The sequence below is a fragment of the Struthio camelus genome, chromosome 16 (genome assembly GCF_040807025.1).
Source record: "Struthio camelus isolate bStrCam1 chromosome 16, bStrCam1.hap1, whole genome shotgun sequence".
NCBI lineage: Eukaryota > Metazoa > Chordata > Aves > Struthioniformes > Struthionidae > Struthio > Struthio camelus.
This window is the reverse complement of record NC_090957.1, coordinates 13,790,116-13,813,134: the sequence shown is the minus strand read 5'-3', so window position 1 is coordinate 13,813,134 and position 23,019 is coordinate 13,790,116. Positions and strand designations below refer to the sequence as shown.

At 44.9% G+C, this 23,019-nt stretch overlaps 1 protein-coding gene across 13 annotated transcripts in view; it reads right to left on the bottom strand.

Moving 5' to 3' along the window:
* The window catches only part of COL26A1 (collagen type XXVI alpha 1 chain), a 182,395-nt gene that overhangs the window by 10,939 nt on the left and 148,437 nt on the right, over nt 1-23,019 (bottom strand). For all 13 annotated transcript variants that reach the window (XM_009678112.2, XM_009678109.2, XM_009678113.2 and 10 more), the window contains 7 exons: nt 21,154-21,307; nt 17,948-17,992; nt 16,084-16,200; nt 14,496-14,648; nt 8,310-8,402; nt 6,670-6,731; nt 3,728-3,790 (listed from right to left, as the gene is read on the bottom strand). In XM_009678112.2, coding sequence (XP_009676407.1) covers nt 3,728-3,790; nt 6,670-6,731; nt 8,310-8,402; nt 14,496-14,648; nt 16,084-16,200; nt 17,948-17,992; nt 21,154-21,307 — 687 coding nt within the window. The remainder of the gene's footprint in view (nt 1-3,727; nt 3,791-6,669; nt 6,732-8,309; nt 8,403-14,495; nt 14,649-16,083; nt 16,201-17,947; nt 17,993-21,153; nt 21,308-23,019) is intronic.

Sequence of the window (23,019 nt, the reverse complement as noted above, 5' to 3'; positions counted from 1 at the left end):
CTAGTGGAATTAAGATGGCTTAATGAAAAACCTTACACTTGGGATAATATGAAGAAATTTCTTTCCCTTGACATTATCACTTAGTGACAGCAAAAGGAGGGGTCATGGTTTCCGTCAAGCATGAGCTCCAAATCCTATCACGCTCTGGAGAAGTTTGGTTAGATACAGAAATACTCAGCTCAGTACCCTCTCAGTAAGATGATCTGCAGTTTTTTGAACTTTAAAGCAGACAGTTACATTGTACCAGGAAGGAATTTGGCTGGAGATTTGTTTCTTTCAAAGATACAACAGTCTTTGCTCCAGTAAAAAGGACAGGCTGCTGCTGCCACAGACAGCAAACAGAGCTCCGGACACCCACCGAGCACTGATTTCATCTGCCTCCTGCTTTGCGCACACATCCCTGTGTTAAATCCAACAGCTACTGATCAAAACACACATACAATGTTTTGGTTGGTTGGTTGGTTTTTCCTGCTGTGTTAATTTTCACATGCTTTTTGGTGCCCTTTTTTTGTTTTTAAACAGAAACGTTTTGAAATGGTATATGTTGACTTGAAGTGGATTGAAACACCATCAGACTGAGCATCTTTTTCCCCTTGCTTTCCTCCTCAGCTTTTATTCCTCACCGCAGAGCACCCTGGGGCTGGGACAGAATCCCTAACCTGGAGAACACTTCTAAATTATTTCATAGAAAGCAAGAACTGAGGAAAAGGAGGTAAAATTTAAAAGCATCTTTAGAAATCTCTTGACAAAATAGTCACATTTTAAACCTGGCCCTTCTTCCCTAGACATACCCAGAAAAAAACCTATCCTTTCGTTCCAAAAAAAGCTATCCAGCTGGCAGCAGCTTTTTGCAGGATTTGCCAGAAAGGGAGAGCTACTTGGTTACTGTGTCCATTCAACCTGCTGCTTTGTATAAAAACCCCAAACCCTGGGCATTTGCAAAAACATGACTACAGAGACTGGTGCAATGCTGAGTGAGTAGCCAGCCAGCACTAGGCACAGCCCTGCACTGACATGAAGAGCATTAGAAATAAGGCCTAATTTCTCAGGTGCTCCTAACCATCTTCAAAGGGAAATACTTAGCTTCTGCAATGGAGGGAATAAGGCCTGTGAAAAAGCACTGGCAAGCAGCACATCACGGCGAGGAGTCACAACAACACACTCTAAATACATAAGCAGGCTGCTCTCTATGTCCACTGGGAATGGGAAAAGATGTTATCAGCTTAAAGGGGATCAAAGGATATTTAGATCGGATGTTAGAAATACCTTTCATCCCAGTCCCTCCCTCGCTGTACCTCTACAGATTGCCTGGAGATGGTGTGGAGTATCCCTCACTGGCAGTGCTTAAGAATAAGATGAGCAGATGCTGGCCGTGAAAGGCACACACATAGATAGGCCATCCGGGGGATGGACTCTGCCTGCCTCAGGTCTCTTCTACATCTATTTTCTGTGAGATTAAGCAGGCAGAATTTATAATAATGTTTTGACGTACCTCAATAGATATTGTAAAAACCTCCTCAGCTTTTTTGTTGCACCAGCTGCACAGTTCCTCTGTTCTGTGTAACGCTAGCCCTAATTTGTATCCACCAAACCGAAAATTGCAGCATGTAGTTGTCAAAACCAGCATTCAAATCCACACTCACAAAAGATGTCTTTCTCAAAAACACACAAAACATCCTACAGAAATTCTGCCAGAAAAAGCTATCAGCTTCACTTTCCAAACTAACAGAGGAAGGACCAGAACATAGAATTTATTTTTGCTATTTAGCAAGACATTCTGATATTCGAAAATCCCATTTATCCTGAACCTGGAAGTGTTGCAATTCTGAGTACCTACAAGCAGTGAATGAAATCAGAGTCTAAAGGATTCATTTACACCTCATCTGGTCAAAAATTCCACTGAATGGACACAGCGCATTTGTTTCAAAAGTGCAGTAATACTCTTAGCAATATGGTAAACCACAAATTAGATCATGATGCTAAATGAATCATTGAGGAAGAGCTCTTATCAGTTTCCTGAATGGAAACTTGACACTCTGCCATATCCCATGCTTTGCTTCTTTTTTTAAATAAAATTGAAAATTAACATTTAATGGTGATGAGCAGTACTTGGGCTGAAATTTCACTAGCTAAGGTTTTAATCTTTATCAGACCCTTAAATGTTAGTCCAAGAATTGCCTCTGAGTCTAATCTATTACTAAAGCCAGTAAATGCCCAAAGTGACTGCTTTGCACTAGAAAATTGTTATTAAAAAATCCTAACAGTTACTTAAAATGGGGTCTCTCTTTCAGGGGGTTGCAAGGGGTTTCCTGTGTAAGAATAGGAACCAAGCACCCAAAACAACGTGACCTTCTGCAGAAATACTAAAATAAAATCTATCTATCTATCTATCTCCTGCGTGAGCTTTTTACAAGCAGATACGCTCCAACCTCAACTATCTCATGCTCCTGAGGTGAAGAACCTCAAGGGGGCATGAAACAAGCCACTCTGAGTTGTGGCCTTGCATGCAGTCTGGACAGAGGAATGCAGTTTAAGCCTATCACTAAGTATTCTCATTAACCTGGAGTTATCAAATGCATCTGGAGTTAACCAATCTGCATTTGCCTTTCATAGCTCTCCAAGACATCCTTCTGTCTTTTAGATTGGAAGAGTGAGTAGAAATGAAGGAGAAGAAGAGATGTTGTCTTATGGGGGAAGTAAGTCATCTACAGCCACCCATTTGCAGGTGGTGACTTCCATGCTCACCTCCATCTATGTGCAGTTAAAAGTGGCATGTGGAAGAAAAGGGAATTTGTTTCCTACACCTGTGGAACAAGGCTCTATCTGTGCAGCTGCCGCTGCAGACACGTGTCATTTTAGAGGTATAACCTAACATTTTTTCCCTCATCTTTCTTTCATTCTTCAGATCTGCTCCACACCAAGGTCTTAGCAACGGTCCACACTCCATCAGTGCCAGTTTCTACATTCTGTAGATCTAACTGATGAATGACTGTCCGCCCCCTTCTACCCATATGCTAAGAGCTCAAAAGATTTTGTGTTCTTAGTGTATCTCAGAGGAGATTTCAAAGACTATGGCTTGGTGTTGTGACGTGTTATTGGAGAATAAGCTTAGCAGAAGCAGCTGAAGGCCCCAACGTCACTCTGAACCACAACTGACACTTGAATACTGGACTGGGAATCTGACATAGATATCCATGGCAGATTTTTCTCTACTGTTTCTTAAACTTGACCAGCTTGGAAATAACATTCAAACTGCCCCAGTAACAGTTATTAACGTTTGACATAACTCATCAAGGGTTGAGATACAGTACATTTTATAAACGTATTAAGAACGTTATTTGACCTGAGGAATGGCTTTGGCTCAGTAAAAGTCCGAGCAGCTTTTTTTCTACTGCCACAGAAGGAAAAAGTCAGTTAGACCATGTAAAGTACTCCATGCTAAAGAGCTTTGGCTGGCTGAAGAAAGCTGGTTTCCACAGCCATTATATGCAACGTATTTGCTACCTGGTTATCTTTACAGAATGATGGACTCTAGGCAAGGAATGCAACCCTTTATCTGTACAGTGACCTCTCATCTTGCTTCTTGCAGAAGACCTAGAAACTCTATGCATTCAATATTGAGCATGGTTGTAGTACCTCTGTACTTGGAAGACCTATGTCCTATACTGTTTCTGAGGCATTAGCCCAGAACTTGCAGGGAATCTCCCTATGTACAGTAAAATCTTACCCTCTCTCCTCGGTCTCCTTTGGAACCTTTTAGCCCAGGTTGTCCTGGAGAGCCTGGTAAACCCTAGAAGAGATGCAGAAGAGACGGAATTAATATCCACTGAGCATCCTTTGTGTAGGTGTAGTAAATACATTTCCCAGTGATAACTCAGTTCCTGAAAATTTCATATACCCATTAAGCGATTGGGCTGAATTCTCTGTTGCCTTCATGCCTGCATAGTTAATGTAAAAAGAGAGTAAAACATAACACATAGACCTACTCATAGTGGTGCAGGGGGAGGTTCTGCAACTTAATTGTGAACATGCACCTTACATGTTGTGTTTTAGTAAACCCTGTGCATATCTGGTTAGTCTTCATCAATGAATGTAGGGGAAAACAGAATGTTTAGTATAGTATGTTAAAACACAGAAACATTACAGAATTTAGTAGAGACAGAGGTGCATGCAGTGGATCCAGGACATAAATTTGTTGGTGCAAGAAGCCACTGGAAGCTCTTCCTGAAGATTTCCTGAACCCATGCAGGGGCCTAAAGCCTCTGCAGATCCCTCTCTTCAAGTCTTAATGCGCTGTCAGTCACTGATGTAACATTTTGCTGCGGGTCAGTATGACAGGATAGTTCTTGTTATCAGTTACCCTGAAGACATTTATAAAAAGATAGTAGGGCTAGCCTAACCTCCCCCCCCACTATTTCCCCCCTGTTCATAATAGTCTCAGTGGGTGGCATGAGTAAGCATACATACCTGAAAATTAATTGGACTGTGCAGCGGAAATTATTTTGAAGCAATTTACTCACCCTAATAAACAATTTTCAAATTAAGCTCAATCTCCACTAATAATTTTGCTCCCTGGGCTGAATAAATCTATAAAGCAGTCACCAGTGAATAAGAAGGGCACTGTCCCTAGACTTCTTCTAATTGAACTGCTTTGCAGAAATCAATCCAAACTCTTAAATTACCCACCCAGTGAAGCCTCAGATGTAAGCCAGGTAGGAAGAGAACAATCTTGTTTGTTTATATTCCCCATGTCAGCTCCTCAGCTCCCCATAACCATATGCAAGATGTTTTTTTCCACCTTAAGTGACTTACACATCGCCTCAGACACTGTAGCAAATGGGACTCCTGCTCCACTCCAGACCACTGGTGATTTAAGCTAAACTGCTTAATAACAGTCCCTAGAAACTACTGTCTCTCAGCATCCAGAGAAATGAGCTTCCTAGGCATCCCTGCGAGGGGCAAAGCCTCTCAGCATCTGCTTAAGTGGCCCAAGAAGATTGGGCATTAAAGTTTTATGGGACTAAAGGAGGAGCACCCACCGAGGCTCAGCTGGGAGGCAGCAGTGCTCACCATCAGTAGCTGCTTAGTCACGTTTCCCCATCAGGGGATTCAGAAGCTCAACCGGCTTTGGGAGGTTATTTACGGAGGGTGAACAAGCTGGGGGACAAACCAGACTTGGCCCTAGGTCAAACATGCAGCATGAGCAAAGCCTAAGTGTCCATAGGTGCCCTTTGCACTTGCCAGCCTCAACAGTGATTTTCAGTGCTTGTTTACACATGGATGTTCAAGAACACTCAATTCAATACTCTTGTCAGAAAAAATGAAAAATGTACAGTGTGTACTATGTGCAGAAAACCCAGACTCTGCTACAGAACTTAGTATTTGCTTTGCCCATGTGAATTACCTTGTGTTTAATCACATTAAACTGCATCTGTCATTTTGCTGCCAAATTTCCCACTGTGTCCATATCTATCTGGAGTTTCTCGCAGTCCTCCAGAGCATTCACTAATTGAAACGATTCTGCTACGCTGGCAAAATTTCACTAACTTGCTGTCCATTGCTTCTTCCAAATGATTAATAAATACATAGTAAAATCTTATTTTTCTACTTTCTAGCAACCTCAAATCTCTTCCTATCAGGACTTAACTAACATTTCTCAGCTAAATTACTTAACTTCTCTCTCTCTCTCTCTCCACTCACATTTTAGTCAGCTCACATACCTTTGAAGTAATCGGTGTTAACAGCTGACCCTCACAGTAAGTAACATTCTTCCCCAAATTGGAGCCCCCTTGTATCAGCTAACCACCATTTTGAGCAGTTCAGCAGTTCACTATTCATCATGACTTCACTTTTTTCCATTTAACCATTTTTTTCCATCCACATGAGTACTGTGCCCTTCTCCTACCTAAAATGTTTTTGAGTGAGTTCATCACAACCCATGATTATTCCTCCAACCACAATTTTTGTACTGATAATTCATCAATAGGACTGATGAGAATTTGCAATATTTTTCTCAAAAAGTGCTATTTCTGAAAAAGCAGGCTCAACTACAGCAAATTCACACGGCAGTGTTGTTCTTTTTGTGTGTTCCACAGGAAATAACAGTATTCTTCTATGATTGTGTTAGCATAGCCCAAGTCACTATGTTTTGGGTTGCTTGTTTTCTTTCCTGAATGTTGCACCACTTCATTCCTCCAATTGCTCCTAAAGGCCATGTCAGAGCAGGACTGTGTGTCCAATGACGGGATAGGGTCTCGAGCCCATGCCTGCAGGCATCCCATGGGAGGTCCAGACTGGCCAGGAAGCCACTGTAAAATTGGGGCTTGACATAGGGCAGGGCCATGTAGCCCCTGGGTGGGAGGCTGTCTGCTGCTGAGCCCCCTCACAGAAAATGTTTTGCATTAACTCAGGCCACAGAGAAGCATTTTGATGCACTGACAGTAAAATGTGTTGTTATGGTTAAGGGACAAATCTAGAAAGTTGAATTATTCCAACTTCTCATCCCAATTCAGGATGAAAAACAGGTATAAACATCTCAGAATTTCACAGGGGACAAAACATCAGCTCTAAGACATACATCACTTTTCTTCTTTCTGTACTGAGAAGATGCCTCGTGCCTAACCTCTGACTCTTCCCCCCACACATCCCAAAAGCACTAAAATGCCTTACTTGCAATCCAGGGGCTCCGATAGGTCCTGGTGGCCCTTTGGGTCCTGATGCACCTGGTGGCCCTGGTGAGAATCATCATGTGAGGGAATTTTAAGGAGATTTAGAAGGAAGGACCCTTAATTCCAACCATATGCACTTCCTTTCATTGTTCTGCTTAGTCTCTCAATGGATAAGAGCCATTGATCGATCGCAGGACTACAGCATAAGCACTTTCATCACACTCTGGAGTCCTGGATACCCACATGCTGATATAATATATCCCCATGCCCTAGGGAACACCTTTGAGCTCTGGAAAAAATAAAGATAAAAAAATAAAGGGAACACAGGCAGGAAGGATGTCAACAACATGCTACATTTCCATTTCCTTTAAAATGACTGCTTCTCAGAAACCTTAAACTAGATCCATGAAACAGCTACATCAGAGCAAGATACTATAGTTGCTGTTTCTAAAACAGGAGGAGTCCTACAGATGGAAAGCAAAGTTCCCAAGCTGGCTAGAATCAGTCTCTCTGGCATTGCCAGAAAGTTGATGATGAACATTCAGGAGACGGGGTTTGGACACAGCCGAATGAGAGAGGCTGACTGTGGCAAAGCATTCTCTTGATCTCTGCATGCTCACTCCAGCAGCAAGAAGTTCTTTTTAAGGCTGTACCATGGAGCAGGGTGGTTCTTGGAAAAGGTAAACATTGCCTGAACAGGTCAACTTGCTTCATACAGTCACTTAACAGCTTCATTTCCCTTGGAAGAAAATAATTATATCTGAACAGTAGCTGTTAAATTATACCTGCAAATGGGAGACAGGATATTTCCTTAGCCTGAACTTATTAATACTCCTCTCTGCTTTAGCTGTCACAGCCCTTGAGATGAAACAATGTGGACATTAAGCACATAAAGTACAGCTGAATCAGCCACAATCATTAATGCGGCATGTAAATGTTTAAGTCAAGGAATAAATGAATTGAAGGATAAATGAAAGGCCCTTATAATAAAAGGAAAAGCCTTTTCTGCAACTGATGGGAGTTCACTCCTAAATACGCTTCGTACAGGGAAGTGCTGATGTTTGCAGGAATATTATCATTTAAGCCACTCATCAGCATTGAAAAACAGAAGACTTGCCACAGAATTCTTGTCCCAGATTCTCATCTCAGTTACGCTAGTGCAAATCTGAAGTAGCCCAAAATAGCTCCAAAGTCTGCAGAGTTTGCATAAATGTCAGTGAGAACAGCTGGCCAGATTCTGCTCAGTGCAGCGCTACAGTTGAGGGACAAGGTTTGCACCACCAGTGAGAGCAACTCTGCCCTCAAAAAGAAATCCACTGGACAGTCCATTTTTAAAGACAGTCTTTGATTATTCTTTTCTCAAGATGTGTCAGTAGATATCCCTCTTCCCTTCCAAAGTGGCACGGAATCTTTGAGGTTAAATCTGCCACTACCAACAGATATGAAAACTGATTACTTCTTCCTACCATTCCTCAGGCCAGGACCCATGACTCTGCCGCCCTTCCAGTAAGGGCCACTTGGTTTCCCCTACAGACATCCTGCAAGAGTGAACTCTGCCAGACCATTTCCACTCCCCATCAGAAACTTCCTTTGCTTGTTGTCCCCATCATTACAGTTTTGCAGCTCAGCTGAGTTTATTACCTGGTGGTCCAACCGGGCCAGGGGCTCCTCGTGGTCCTGGCAAGCCAGCCATGATGGTGTCTATAACGGTGGAAGCCAGCTGAGGTTCTCCATCTGCATTAAAGAGCAGAGCAATCAGTGTCCAACTGCACAGTCCCAGCAGGCAGGATTTCTCTCCAAAATCCTCTGGATGCCTGTTGCTGGCAAAGGGCAGGCAGTGCCTGAGGATGCAAATTTGGGCTGTTAGACCAATCACCCTGTGCTCTCCGAGGGCACAGGCTGCATCCCCCAGACTTGCAGAGCTGCAGACATCCTCAGACGTACTTCCCGCTTACTCCATCTCTGATCAACCCCAAAAGAGCTGTCCTTTCTGTCCAAAATTGGTGTTCCTATACAGTCACATAATCCTACCTTTGAACTCCAAAGCAAATTAAGAGTAGCTCTGCCTTGCACAGCAATAACTCACCTGAAATTTGCTATCTCCAAGACATGTCTGGCTTCTGGCTACCTGACAAGTCACACAGGCATCTGGAGCTCCCTTGTGTCTGCCACCAATGAACTGCTGAGCAGTTCTGGCAGCCCAGCAGACACCCACCAACCCAGCAAGCTCACACTGCCATGAACAGTGGTGGAGATATCCCGAGGTCCAAGGATGCAGGAAAGCTCAGTGGAGAGGGTGTATTCTGCCCCCTCCACATACCCTGGAATCTCTCTTTTGCCTTTCAGGATTACTTTAGGTCTTCAAATGGCCACTTTGGGCAGGTGCTGTCTGCTGTGGGGAACAGATGGAGATGGGAGCAGAGCAGGGAGAGGTAAGCCATCAGCAGGAATTGGAGGAATTTTGTGCTGTTGCACGTCTTCCTCAGTCCAGTCCTGTTAGGGATAAAAATCATTCGCCTGTAGCTGTCCATATCTTTCCTCACCCTTGTACCTATGGGCTTGCCAAATGGTAACTGAATAAAAAAAACAGATCTATTAAAAAAAAAAAAAGAAAGAAAACAACCCTGCTTATTCACTGCAATTCCAAAACCAAAATGAACAACTCTGTTCCCTAGAGACCTATATTGTGTCTGTGGGTGGCAGTGTCTTTCATTTGAGAATCCTACAACACTATTTTACAGTTGTGGAAACCAAGGTACAAAAATTACATGACTCACCAGGGCCCCACGATCACAAAGTAAGGAAGAGAACTGCCATGCCCTGGTGCTACTAAGATTCACAATCCACTCTCCTGACCAGTGCTATAAGACCAACAGCATAGTTCATCCACTGACTTGGATGAAGATGTTGGCTCCTGGTCATTGGGATGGTAAACCCTTTTACGAGTCCACATTTTCCACAGCTGGAGGCCACCATGCAGGATGAACATCCATCTTCTCCTGCCCATGATCTCAAGTTTATTCATATATATATATATTTTTTAACCCATCCTTTTAACTCTTTACACTAAAATTCAGTGGCATCCTTTGCAGGTGTACAAGACTTAGTATGGCTCATTGCTATGTTGATGCAAATATCAAGTGACACCAGGAAGATCAGAAGGGTGTTTGCATACTCTGCAGGGCACGGTCCTGCCCAAAGGACATACAGTGAAATCTCCAGAAATGTTAGCAGATTAATTATGAAGCCTTTTCAACTTTAGGAGCATTGGTAGTGATAGAGAAGACTTCCAAGCTAGTTGTTTGAAAGCAGCTCCTAGGGAAAACCGTGAAATCTCTTTAACTGCCAGGGATGACAATTTATCTCTGCAACACTTTCCTGGCAGCAGAACAGTGTGAGATCTAGCCCAGATCCCCCTGAGAACCAAATTCCGTGCCTAAAGCCTGAAAGCAAGCAGGTATTTCTTCAACTATTGTTTCCAGCTCCATCCATCTTCTCTTCTTCAGAGCCCTGAAACAAACAACTGAGACTATTTTCATGTTCAGAAGGAAAGATACCCAAGTGAAGTGTGTAATCCAATTAATTTGAGTTTTATTTGACCATGTCAAAATCCATCAGGGCTAGGGAGCGAGATGAAATCAGGAAACGAGCATCGAACAGTAGTGAAGGCATTAACAGTCACAGAGATTTTTGTTTTTAAAGACCAAGTGATCAACAAAACCAAATGAATATCCACTGGGAGGGGGAAGGAGGGTTGCAAACTCACAGGATTTAATTCTTGCTGGAGGAAGGTTGGAGATAAAGATTTGGGTTATAAAACATTCCAGTCAAATATTATGATGATGACAGAGTTACTCCCCACAAATCCACCCATCCTGACATTAGATCAATTTGACTCAAAGTTATTTATGGAAGGTGATTCCATAACTGTGACACAAAATAGAGCTCTGCTCAACAGCCCTGGAGCTCAGTGGCTCCTGATTTGGTCTCGGCAGCACAGGGGCATATATTTACGGGAGATCTGGTGTTGCTTCTTCTGCAACTGCCTGGCCATGCAAAACTCACGCAGGTCAAGGTTTCCTTCCAGGACTAGCTCTGAATGCAACATACTAAGAATAGAGCAGGATTAAAGTATGTTAAAACAAAATTTTCATTTTTTTTTAAGGGTTCCTTCCATATTCCCATAAAGCAGCAAGTAGAACTCAAACCTCCAATCTTTCCCTCTCCTTATAAACAGCGTGAGAACCTGGAGCTGCACAGAACTGTCCTGAGGGAGGCAGGGAGACTTACCCAGCTAGAACAGCCAGAAGGCACAGGCGCAAACAGCTTTGAAGGCAATAGGTATGGTTTTCTAAATGAAATGCCGTTCCCTTTTCCCCCTCCTTTCCCTTAGCTTTGTCTGCTCTGTTCTCCCCTCCTCAGCACCTTTCCGGGAAGGCCTTGCAGAGCAGCAGGCTCTGGTTTGCAGATCTCTGTGCCACGCTCTTTTCACCAACACCATGCTAGGCACACAGGCACATCTTCTTCTGTGCCTCAGTCTCCCCTTGCCCTCCCTATAAACTAGATCAATCTTATTTTATATGTCATTTGCAAACTCAAATCTTTGAGATGTAAGAAAATCAAGCCCTGAACTGACTGTAAGTTCTGTTCTCTTCTCCCTTTTCCCCTGAAAAGTTCCTTAGCTTTAACAGGAGAAATAGAACTGAGGTGAAAGAGGACTTAAGACTACACACCTGATCCACTCATTTTTAAGCAGTGGAGAAAGCAAGTGATCCTTGTAGCAGCAGCGGGGTAGGGCAGTTTAGCTTCTGGCCTATGTCTAATGTTTCTGACTAAAGGATAAATTCCCCCATTATAGGCTTGATTTGTTGAGACAGGATGGAAATGAAGTAATCCTGTCTTAATTTCTTTCTGCTACCTGATCTGGAGAAAGACAACTGGGACCAATTTCTTTACCGCAGCATAGTGAAACTGTGAGAAAATATTTGTCTCCCCATTTTTGGCTTCTGTCTGCTGATAAACATTGCCAACAGGAACTTGTTGCGATTAATAAAGGCACATGCATTAACCATGTTCAGGCGGAACCAAATACTACACTAATAATAATAATCTGATACAGCTTTCTTACATCTCTGTGGGGGCACATGTCCATTACCAGGAATATGCTTCCCTCTGCTGTCAGTAGCTGGAATCTTATGTTTATAATTTTCAGATGTGCTCCATTAAAATAAATAGATAAATAAAACCTATCTGGGATTTACAAGGCTAAGTTTTATCGGTTGGTGAGGATCAGCTTTCCACCCGCCTTTGGTAGGCAAAATCAGCTACCACAAAGACAAAATGGTAAGTTTTATAAGTTTTATAAGAATATGGTCTTGATATTGCACTAATTCTATCATGATCATGTAAATGATGTATACTGGCAGTGAGACTTGTGTTAAGAAAAATTTTGAAAAAGAGAAATTGTCATAGTTTCGGCCCAGATCCTAGGATCTCAGTACACCAATAAAGCCAAGTTGCTCCATTTGTCTAATACAGTCTTTGCTGTACACGCCTACATGACATCTCCATGGGTTACTGCAGAGCCCTGCCTTGTAAGTCTTATGCCCTGAATTGTTGTTTTGCAGAAACAGGATGAACAGGCCCTGTCTACACAACCCCAGCAGACTGCCCTGATGCTTGCATCAGCTTCCAGGTCTCAAGCTTCTCAAGTGAAGCGACCAGCTTAGAGGAGACAACACTGCCCAGCTCATCTACCCACCAAAACCTACGGGAGAGGGCAGGTGGACTCCAAAAAATATGAACTGGAAGTGGAAAAGGAAAAGATTTCTCAGTTTTTCCGATGTGAGGCTTACGTAAAGCTGTCAGTGGTTGGCAGAGGTCACAGCAGGCGCACAAAGAGAAAGATCCTGTGCTGTCTGCTGTGTCCAAGTGCCACTTAGTGTGGTTCAAAAGTAACGCTTAGATTTGTTTAATCAGTCCTCTGCAATATAAACCACCAGGGAGTGTAGAGCTTTCTGCTTCTTAAATGACCCTGATTATAAATCCAGGAGAGAGTTAAGAGCTCAAACAGTCACAGTCAGGTTCTGTAAGAGCAGTATTTTAATTCCATACAGGATTAGGCCTTAATTTTGAAACCTCTAGACTATATCAGCTCTCAAGTTCTTCCAAGAGTAGATAAATCAAGCCTCAGCAGCACACACCGCTGAGACAGGGTCCTGGCTACTCTCTCTGCATACCAAGAAATCCATCATAGATATGGAGAGAAACGACAGGTCTGCCCAAGGGCTGTAACAGCCACCGTTTGCTCAGGGCCCCCATATTTATGTACAAGCCTGTTGCTGCCCACTGGTGGCAGAATTAATACAGATAAACCTCATTTATGCACTTCCCATTTTGGGACAATACAGAGTTTACCCTTCTCGTGCATCAACTGAGAAGGCCATGCAATGCCACTACACACTTAATTTCTCCACTACCTTGCAAGAAACTTAATTGAAAGGGTGGTTGGAGGGAAGGGACAGTGGCAGTATCAAAACCATCCTTGAGGATCCTTTGGAATAAAACGCTGAATGAAGAACAGTACCATCTGATACAGGGACTATTTAGTGTGATCCTGTGAGGCAGTGAAATGTCTGTAATGGAAAACCTTCTGGTTATAAGGCTCATAAATGCAGCAACTCAGTCTACATTTTGTTAAGAACTTGGGTATTGAACCACAATTAATTTGATCTTGCCCATACGCTCTAAATAATTGAATACAGAACAGAGCTGTTAAAATTCTCTCCAATTAAAAATACATCCGCTCACTTTCAGGAAAAGCAGTCTGGAGAGGAGAGTGGGTGGAAGGAAAAGGAAAGCTCTAGAAAAGTGTCAGACACAGGGAGACTTACTAATCCTTGGTGGTAATTAATATAAGTCATCTTTGAAGCTGGAGGTGAGCAGAGCAGCTGGGGAAAAGGCACAGCTGAAGTCTGGGGGAAGGGAGAGTGGAGACTGAGCAGAGCCGAGGCTCCCGAGGTTTACAAGCCAAGGGGGAGATACGGCTGAGCTGTGCTGTATCGTTATTAGATGCTAGCAACGGAAGACTGTACCGGAAGAAATCAGATCAAGACCAATTCTGAGAGCACTCAGATAAGAGCACATGATGTGCCTTTCCTAGATAGTCTTTTCTTGCCCTGCACAGCACAGATCAAGTAAATAGATATTTTAATCACCATAGGCTCAAAAAAATCCTGTCCCTCTGGCTATAAGGAAGGGATAAATCAGTGCCTTGGTTTGGGCTTTCAAGCCTGCAGTTCTGTGTTTTGCACGGATGCCGGAGAATGTAGCTATAACAAAAAACACAGGTGGGGAAATGCGTCTGCAGGGGCAGGAAAGTAGCTGCATTTAACAGATGCCTGTGTTATGTTATATAACTTCAGCATTGCAAACCTGTGGTACTCATTCACTTCTGGGCAACCCTAACTGCTGTAACACTGCACCAGCGGCCCCAGAAGGTCTCACAACAGCACAGTTTCATTGCAGCAGCATCTAACCAGTCACACATGCTATATATCTCTACCTGCGTTTCACAGATGACACTGCTGGAGCCCTAATGCTTCATTAGGGACCCTCTTCACAGCAGTTACCATAGTCTGCACAAAGCAAGCCTACAGGAGGCTGTGTCACCTCCTTAAAGCTATGTCAAGCCCAGAAAACCAGGCACAGGGAACATAAATCCCTCCTTCAAAGCCTATTCCCTGTGTATGCTTCTTCATCTGTACAAAAATGTGCCTGCCCGTTCTGCTGATGTACCAAAAAATGAGGAATAGAGGAGGAACTTACTTTCTTTTTCAGCTGTAGGCTGGAGCGAGTAGAGAACCCCTTGTTGGAAGGTAAGAGGGAGGCTTGGGGTGGCCGGTGGCCCAGGAGGACCTGGGGGACCCGGGATCCCGGTTTCTCCTGGAAGTCCTCTTGGTCCTTGAGGTCCCAGCAGCCCTGTGCAGAAGCAGGAGAGGATCTGTTAGTACATTTGTGGATGAGCTAATGGACGCCACCATGCTAAAAGCCAGAGAGAAGTCCATCAGCTCTTGGAAAGAAGAGAGTCTAAACAGGGATGCTTCCTCTAGGACAGAAGAGAAAAGCTACCTAAAGAGTTAGCCAGCATTGATAGATGTGGTGGAGATGGAAAACATGCAGAGAGAAACCAGAGAGCAATTTGGTCTCAGAATTGTTTCTGTTAAGCAAAAGCTGCTTAACTCTCAGCTGCTTCCAGTAGGGTCTGGGAATATCACAGCCACAGTACACTTGCGCAGAGTATTTCTGTCCTGAACTGGAATTGTAGGGATTGGGACCCAACTAAATAAGGAAAATTGGGAAGCCGTTCCTTTTCCTTTTAGCATCTTCCTCTGCAAAGCGGATGGCTTCACTTGGCTCAGAGGTGTTGCAAAGCTTAATTCCTCAAAGAGTAAAATCCGCCCCCTTCCCTGAGGCTGTAGAAGAAAGTAAAGGCTGCAGGGCTTGAAATCAAGTGCACATCCTTCTCTTCCCTTCCACGTACACCTATATGTCACCCTGCCACTGGGAAAGCACAGAAAGAGCAGCAGAAACCCAGACAGTCCAGGCGCAGACCAGCTCTGCTTCCTTTGGTGTTGGAAGGCTCTTGTTTCAACCTGAGAAACCAAAAGGCAGACACACACCCCCGGCCAGACTTTAGCCATTGTCAGGTTGCCAGAAAATGCCAAGAAGTGTTTAGGAACGCTCTCATATTTAAGGCATGCTCCAAGTTTCAAATTTTTCCTCAGCTCGACCTTGTAAACACATACAGAGCACCGAGGCTGAGGTCTGGCAGCTACTGTGCAGCACTGACTCCACCAAAAGATTCAGGAACATTTTGGGGATGGAGAAAGTCTCCTAGCTCCAGAATGGGTATACTCTGAAAGAATGATCTCATAACCTTTTCACCTTTCCATACAATAGCATCATCTGTTTGACATCCTGCCATCTGCAGTTTGACACAAACAGCAACCTTTTTTTCCTCAGGTGGGGAAGAAGGGGAGTTACAGCAGGCATAGCAGTGAGAGGGTTAAACAGGGAATGCTCTTCTCCAAAGGCTGACAGATCAGAAACCGTTTTTTACAGCTCCTGAACAGGATGGGGAAGCATAATCCTGCTCTGCTGCTTTCTGGGATAAGCTCTCTCCAGCTCCACGGGAAATCCCAGGGAATATCACTGCTAGTGCAGCTGACTGCCCAGCTCTGAGAACCACTAGCTGATTTCAGCGCCCCGGGGACTAGCAGGAATAGATTCAAAAGGAGCTGAAGATGTTCAACTTCTTGTGTGTCCAGGCCTTTTATGATCTATTTGCACTGAGAATTTGCACAAAGCAAAAAGACTGCTATCGTGCTGGCCAAGAGACTCCTCCGTGACTTACCTGGTGGCCCTGCTGGGCCCCTCTCACCAGGTTGACCTTTCTCGCCTTTTGGCCCTGGCGGTCCTGGGAGACCAGTTGGTCCAACTGGGCCTGGAGGCCCCACCTGTCCTGGCAGGCCTGCAAACATACATAATAAAAATCAGGGCTCAGGGATTTTCAGCTCCCACATTTGGATCTGGTTCTCACCCTACCTGTGGCACAGCCTGCCTGGGGCACAAAACTGAGTCCCCCCAGGCATTCATCCAAACACTCTGCACTCTCCAAACAAAGCAATAATTCCAAATTATTAGACCCCTCCCCTCCTCCCTCTTTTTGGTCATTCTGGATATCTGGAGATCCAAATTTTTTTTTCTTACAAAAATGAGATATATCCATCTCTAGTCCATGGGAAGACTGAAAAAAGGATATTTCAAAGGCTTCATGTCCATATGTGTGTGGGGGGGGTATGTGTGTGCATGTACCTTTGTTTAATTCTATCAGTACCTTTCTGTAATTCTATCATCAATAAAGGTCTGGTTTAATTTGAGTATTGAACATTGAGTTAAGGTAGGGCTTTCATTTGGAGCAATTTGCTTACCCACAGGACACAAACTGCAGACTTTTCTGTGAGCACAGGGGTTCCTTTAATGGATCTGGGCTAAGAGTTCACCCCATACATGCTGTGTTTGGCAAGTTCAGGCAGATGAGCAGGAGCCCGTTGAAGACAACACCACCGTTTCTTCAGAGCATCACAAACAGTTTCTTCCCCTCTACCAAAAAACCCACAAGATACCTGGAGCTTTCTTATAGCAAATCCTTTCTAGCACAGAGGGAAGAACAGCAGAAACACTAACTGTTTTGCAAGCCCAATACACTGTGCTGCTGAGCATGGGTCAAAGCATTTCCTCACTTGTATAAATCAGCCTCAATCATCTAGTTCAACCTTTATAACTCAATCCTGCGAACTTCTGCAGACCAAGAGCAATCGTTTTCTGCTAGCATCCTCAATCATGCTGCTGCAGTGGAACTTTAAAGAAGCTGGCACTTACTTCCCTGAAGGTGGAAAGCGCTAACAGAAAGGCTAGATGATGCAGCGCTGAGTAATGTGTCAGGCAAATGCTCATACTGGTGACAAATGGTGTTACCAGCATAAAAGAGACAAGTGCAAAAGGGAAAAGAGAGAGGGAAGGATTCAAGGAAAAAGGGGGAGGAAAATGAATAGGCCAAATCTTCAGCTGGCATAAATCAGCGCTGCTGCAGTGACATTGCTTTCAGAGAGCTGAAGCCCATGGAAAGCACTTATCCTCCAAAAACATGATAGAAAAAGCTATGGGAAAAATTAAGAAAGGCAGAGGAGACCAAAACAGGCCTGCAGAGTCCTAGATTTTCTTCCTGGCCTTGTCATTAACCTGCAACATAACCTCTGTTCCTCCTTCCTTCCCCAAGGTCTTCTGTATTCAGAGTGGAGCGCATTAGTCTCTACTCATACGGAGTTTAGCAAGGCGATGCCCTGAACATCACTGGCAGCTCTCGGTGCCCCTGGCAGGCAATACCGAAAGGGTAAGAGCGGTGTCTTCTCCCGTCGTGCCGTGCACGCCCCACTCGCTCTCGCTACGTGTCCTTTGGCAGTGCTTTCAACCCGTTGTGCTGGGGGAACTCAATGTCTCAAAGATGATAAAGCTGGGTTAACCTCACTAACCAGAGCAGCCCGTGAACAAATAAAACCCAAAGAAGAAACCCAGCCTCTCTGTGGCTGTGAGGCTCTAGACCGCTGAGGACTCCTGACCACACCACTCTTCTGCTTTTTGGGCAAGATCATGCACAGGGCTGGGCATAGCAACGTTTTGTGCTTTAAAAGAGGAAATAGCAGATTATATTCACTTACCCTGTGGTATTAGCTGTTCCTCTGCACCTCTGTGTCCTTTAGGCTCTAATTAAGAGGGTCAGGGTAAAAAAAAAAAAAAGAAAAAGGAAAGGAGAGATATGAAAAATTAGATCTCTTGCTGCCAACTGGCTCAGCCAGAGCATATATATTTTCTTAATACTCAGTAAAATGTATCCTGTTGATTAACAAGCTGATCAGAAAGGCCAGCAGTGCAGCTGTCTCAACAGCTCTGATTGCTTTTAAATGATTGTCTATTCTCAGCCCTGTCAGTTACTGAAGAAAAAGCTACCCTAATAAACAGTAGCAAGTTTTCCTGGACCTCAGCCTGGAAAGGCGTCAGCTGGCTCCGAGCTATCCGGTCATTCGGAAACTCGCCTGCCATTCAAAGCATCAGGTCCCCATTGACCCTCTTGCTGTCAAGCACCAACATCCTGCCCTTAGTTCATTGGTTTTAGAAACTTGGTGGTGTGTAAGCTGGGATTTGGATTTGCTTTGGCTGAAAAAGTAAAAGCAGGATGAAGTAGGCAATATTTCACAAAAAACTCTGGGTAAGGGGATGGGAAGGACAGAGGCATAGCTTTCCACAACCCCAAATCACAAAAAAATACTCAGTTTTGACTTTGACCTCATCTAAGATTGCATTTGTTGAAAGATCTCCCGAGGTCTGCCGTCCCTTTAAGTGAACGTGGGCCAGCTTTGTGCAATAAATTAAAGCACAGTGTTGAAATCATGCAAAAGGGGCAGTCCCCTGCCATGCTAGACCAACTGCCTGAAATTCTCTATGTTTCAGCAAAATCCACAGTGCATTTTTTGGCTGCCTTTGAACTGTAGATACAAACTGACATGGGGAGGGAAGGAAGCCCAATGGGGACCCAAATGCAGGAAATATCCCCAGAGTTCCTGAGCAAAGCAAGGGCTGGATTTTGCAGAGCGTGGGGTTGCAGCAAGGAGGGAGATCATATGTCAATAAACAACTTGACTGATTACTTCCAATTGCTGAAAGACGCTGTCCTGACCTAAAACAGCCCAGTGCACGCCTGATGCCCAGTTATTATGCTGCATTTGCTATTCTGCGCTAGGTTAAATAAACCAAGGCTGGAACAATAAAGGGTAACAATGAGCAAGGACTACACCTGGCACAAGTTTTTTGGAGGTGACCTCTAGCTACCTCCTAGATTTACTGTGGGGTGGAGGGTGCTGATACAGGATCACAGAGTCAGTCTGATGCCACGTCTACAAGAAACCAATTCTACCTCGCAGCGCAGCCTGGGAGAGAGGAAATTCCCCGCTCCTTGCCGAGCACAGAGAGTCTATCATGTGGAGGGAGCCTCAGGGAGGAGAAGACTTTAAGCGCGAGGGACAGAGCCATAGTACTTTTGCTAGATTGACCTTAGTACATTGAAGTGCAGGTGCAGAGACACTGCAAGAGCAAAAAATAAAATGACACGGAGAAGGCAGAACGAGCATATAATGGACACCGGGGGAAACTGCTTAAATTCTGTTCCTGGCAGCCGTCACTGTGGTTCTGAAAATACTCTGCAGAACATATTGTTAGTGAACCTCCCTCCATGTTGTGGCATCCTGTCAAATTATAAACATGGATGACATCTGGTCTATGTTGGTTGCTCCAAGTCTGCTGCAGTCAGGAAGGGCTGCCATAATAAACTGCTATGACAAAAAAAAAGGGGGGGGGAGGGAGAAGGAAAAAGCAAAGCAGGCCCTATAGAGGATAAAAACTTCCCTGGGAGCAGGCAAAGCGACTGACAGACAGCGCTTTGGAAGCAGAGAGCAGGGATCTTGAAACGAGAACGCTAAGGTCAAGGAAATTCAATGCGTAGTAATCTGTCTAGCCAAGTGGGCTCAGAGGGAGATTTCTCATAACTGTATTTTTTTTTCATGCCACAAGAGGGATCATAAAACAGCCCATTGTGTTTATGGTAAATTTAAAAAATACAACGCATAGTGCAACTGATGTTGCTATTCATGGGAAAAACGTTCCTCCTCGTAAAACTAAGAGCTACCCCTACCCCAAACCCCTGCTTTGCCTCTCTGCTCCCTGCCAGGGAAATACGACGTTCAATGCTCAACAGGGGAGCATTAATTGCCCCTCTGCGATCGCCCTGCCTCTCTGGAGTTTCTTCAGGAATGTCTCAATCTGTCTGTGCCTGAAAATCCACAATCTTTGGACATGCACACTGAAAGACATGGGCAGGCGTATTGGTCCTACTGAGGGTAATGGAAATCTCGCCTTCCTGAGACCAGAATTCAGCTCTTAGCGGATTCTTGTGCCAACAGAAATAGAGGCTAGTGACAGACCGTTAAGGCTGGCAAAATGGGGCTGAAAATGTTACGGTCGCAGCTGAGCTGCTTGCTTCCTGAAACATGGCTGCTTTGAGCAGGTTGAACTAGAGGAAGGGGTAGAGACCTGAAGAGAAAAGCAGAAGGCTGCTCTCCTCCCGAAGGGGTAATGCTCACTACTGCAAGAGCCGCAGGAAGAGGCTATGAGGAAATCGTGTTCAGCTCCCTGTGGCTAAACCGATGGTTCGCGGTGGGATCGGTGAGGATTAAATTCCCTCTCTGTCCATGAATCTGCACGCGTGTTGGCGCGTGATCACCATCACGTTCACAACTCGGCAGGGAGGGAGGGACGCGAGGCAGCTTTAAAACCTGAGACTGAATAGTCCCTGGTCTGGAGGAATCCTGGCCATAAAGCTAAATGGTGCTGGTTCTGTCCCTAAAACAGAGGCTGGAAGTTCTCAACATGCCTCTCCGCAGGGTGGTTTTCATGCTGAGCGCGCTCCCGCCTCCCTGTGAACGTTTGCAGCCAGGCCAAAGCTACGGTTTCCCTGCTGAGGGTGCAAAGCGAGCCGCAGCCGTGGAGCCGTTGGTGCCAGCAACGCTGCCTGCTCTGCGCTCAGCACCCAAGGCCAAGAGGCCCGAGTACTGCGGCTTGTATCCACAGCTCCCTGCTGGCTCAAACACATGGGAGCAACTGTCCATACGCCCACAAAAAGAGAGAAATCGCCTGTCTGCAAATCTTAACCCTCTTCTCCTTTACAGAACAGATGGAAAGAGCTGCCAGCGTTTCCCTCAGACTCCTCTCCCATGCAGGTTCAGTACTATGCCAGATCAACACGGCCTCTTTTTTAGATATGCTACAGGAACTGTGTGTGCAGGCTGGGTGAAGAGTAGGAGGTTATGCTTACCAACAGATCCCACTGTTTTCCTCAAAACCGTCCCAGGGTTTAGCAGAGGAAAGGCATCTGGCAGCAAATCGTCATACCACGTGGCCGTGGTCCCAGCGATTGGCAGGTTGTTCTCTAAAGGCGGGCTTCGCTCCGCAGCTTCGAGCAGAAGAATCTAGATAGGAAACATGGGGAAGGAAAAGAGAGTCAGCAGGACGGCTCCTTGCATGAGCTCACTTCTGAGAGGTGCAGAGGTCTTGAGACTCCTCTCCTTGCCAGCAGGAGTGGTGGATAACTGCACATCACAGACTAGGTTAAAGCTCCTTTGGCTTCCTGGAAACTGGCAGTAATTATTTAAGAAGCTACCGTAATAAATTCCAAGAGGTTCCCACACAAAGCTGTACGCCCTCCTTAGAGAGTGCTTCACGGCTTGCAGAGCTATTCAGCGTCATGCGGGAACGTCTCCTTGGTGAGAAAAGCAAAACCTGGCAGAGACCAGAGCAGGTGTTAGGGGACAGAGTCTGTCTCTTCCAGGTTACCTGTTCGAACCCAGAGTCATCCGGTCAGAAATTACTGAAGGCTGACACAAGCTGAAGGGCAGTAGGATGCCTTGGGTAGGCACTTCAGGACGAGCTCTAGCTGAAAGTCAAAGTCCAAATGCTGGCCAAATTAAAGAAGCTGGAGAACATGAAGCTTTTAAAGAGCTGTTTTAATTTTGGAGTGAATAAAAAAGAGCTAGGCAATTTCCTCAAAGCACTCCACTTAGCAGTAATAGGATATTACTAAGACTCACAACTGTTTCTATACCTTGTAAACATACTACCTTCAAATAAATCCACATCCCAGTGTGTGTCCCTGAGCTATTTATAACCTAAGCGCCTTGGCAAAGTGATCCCATTCCCGCTCTGTGGCTTAGACCGCTGTTCATCAAGCTGGGCTTCCTTGAGACTAGGAGTCGGTCTGCAAAAAGCCTAAGGGCTCACGAGAAGCACAGGGACCCAGAAGTCAGGTGGATTCTGCCCACCGACAAATGCAGTCAAAGATAAGCTCAGGGGAACATTCATTGCACTTTACTATCAATATTTTAAATTTTTCTTAAGATTATGATTTTATAGACGTAATTTTTTTCCCCCACCCTACATGCTGCCTTCCCAGCCGCTAAGCAAGGGTGAGATAACAAGATAGCCTGCGGGTTTTTTTAAAAGAGCCTAACTACCCCTTCAATTACAAACCGATCAGGAGCACCAAGCGCAGGCGGCTCTGCTGCAAACGGAGCGCTACCCCAGTGACTAGACAGGAGCTCGACAGAGGCGAGGGGCAGCGCAGGGATCCACGGCCCCCCCGCCAGCCCTGCTAATGTCCTCGTCGTAAAAGTGAGTTGCTATAGCACTGTCTCGTCTTGTTTGGAAACCACCTAACCAAACAGTGATTTAGGGATAAGGGAAACAAGAGAGAATGTGACTCAAACTTTCCACTAAATCCTGACAATTTGTAGCTACGCCACGTTTGCCTTCACGTAACGAAGTCAGGTCGCAGTTATAAATGAGAGCGATTTGGCTCTGCTTGTTTGTTTTTAATTTGCAATTATTACAGAGTTCATCACTTATTTATTACAAGGCACGGCGAGAGCCAGTATTGCAGTAGAGCTAGAAACGATGAACTTCCTGCAGAACGTCTCAGCCTGATGGGGGGAATCAGACGCTGACTAAGCTAGGAGCTAGATTAAGTGCAGGAGAACTGAACCTCAGCTGCTGCAGACAAGCAAAATGCGTCCTTCGCTGCAAGGATCTTTATTCACGTATCCAGAGTCTTGCTTTCTGAGCGGTAAGAAAGCAAAAAGCAACCAGGCCACAATGACCCCGGCTTTTATCCAACAAGTTTCTCCGA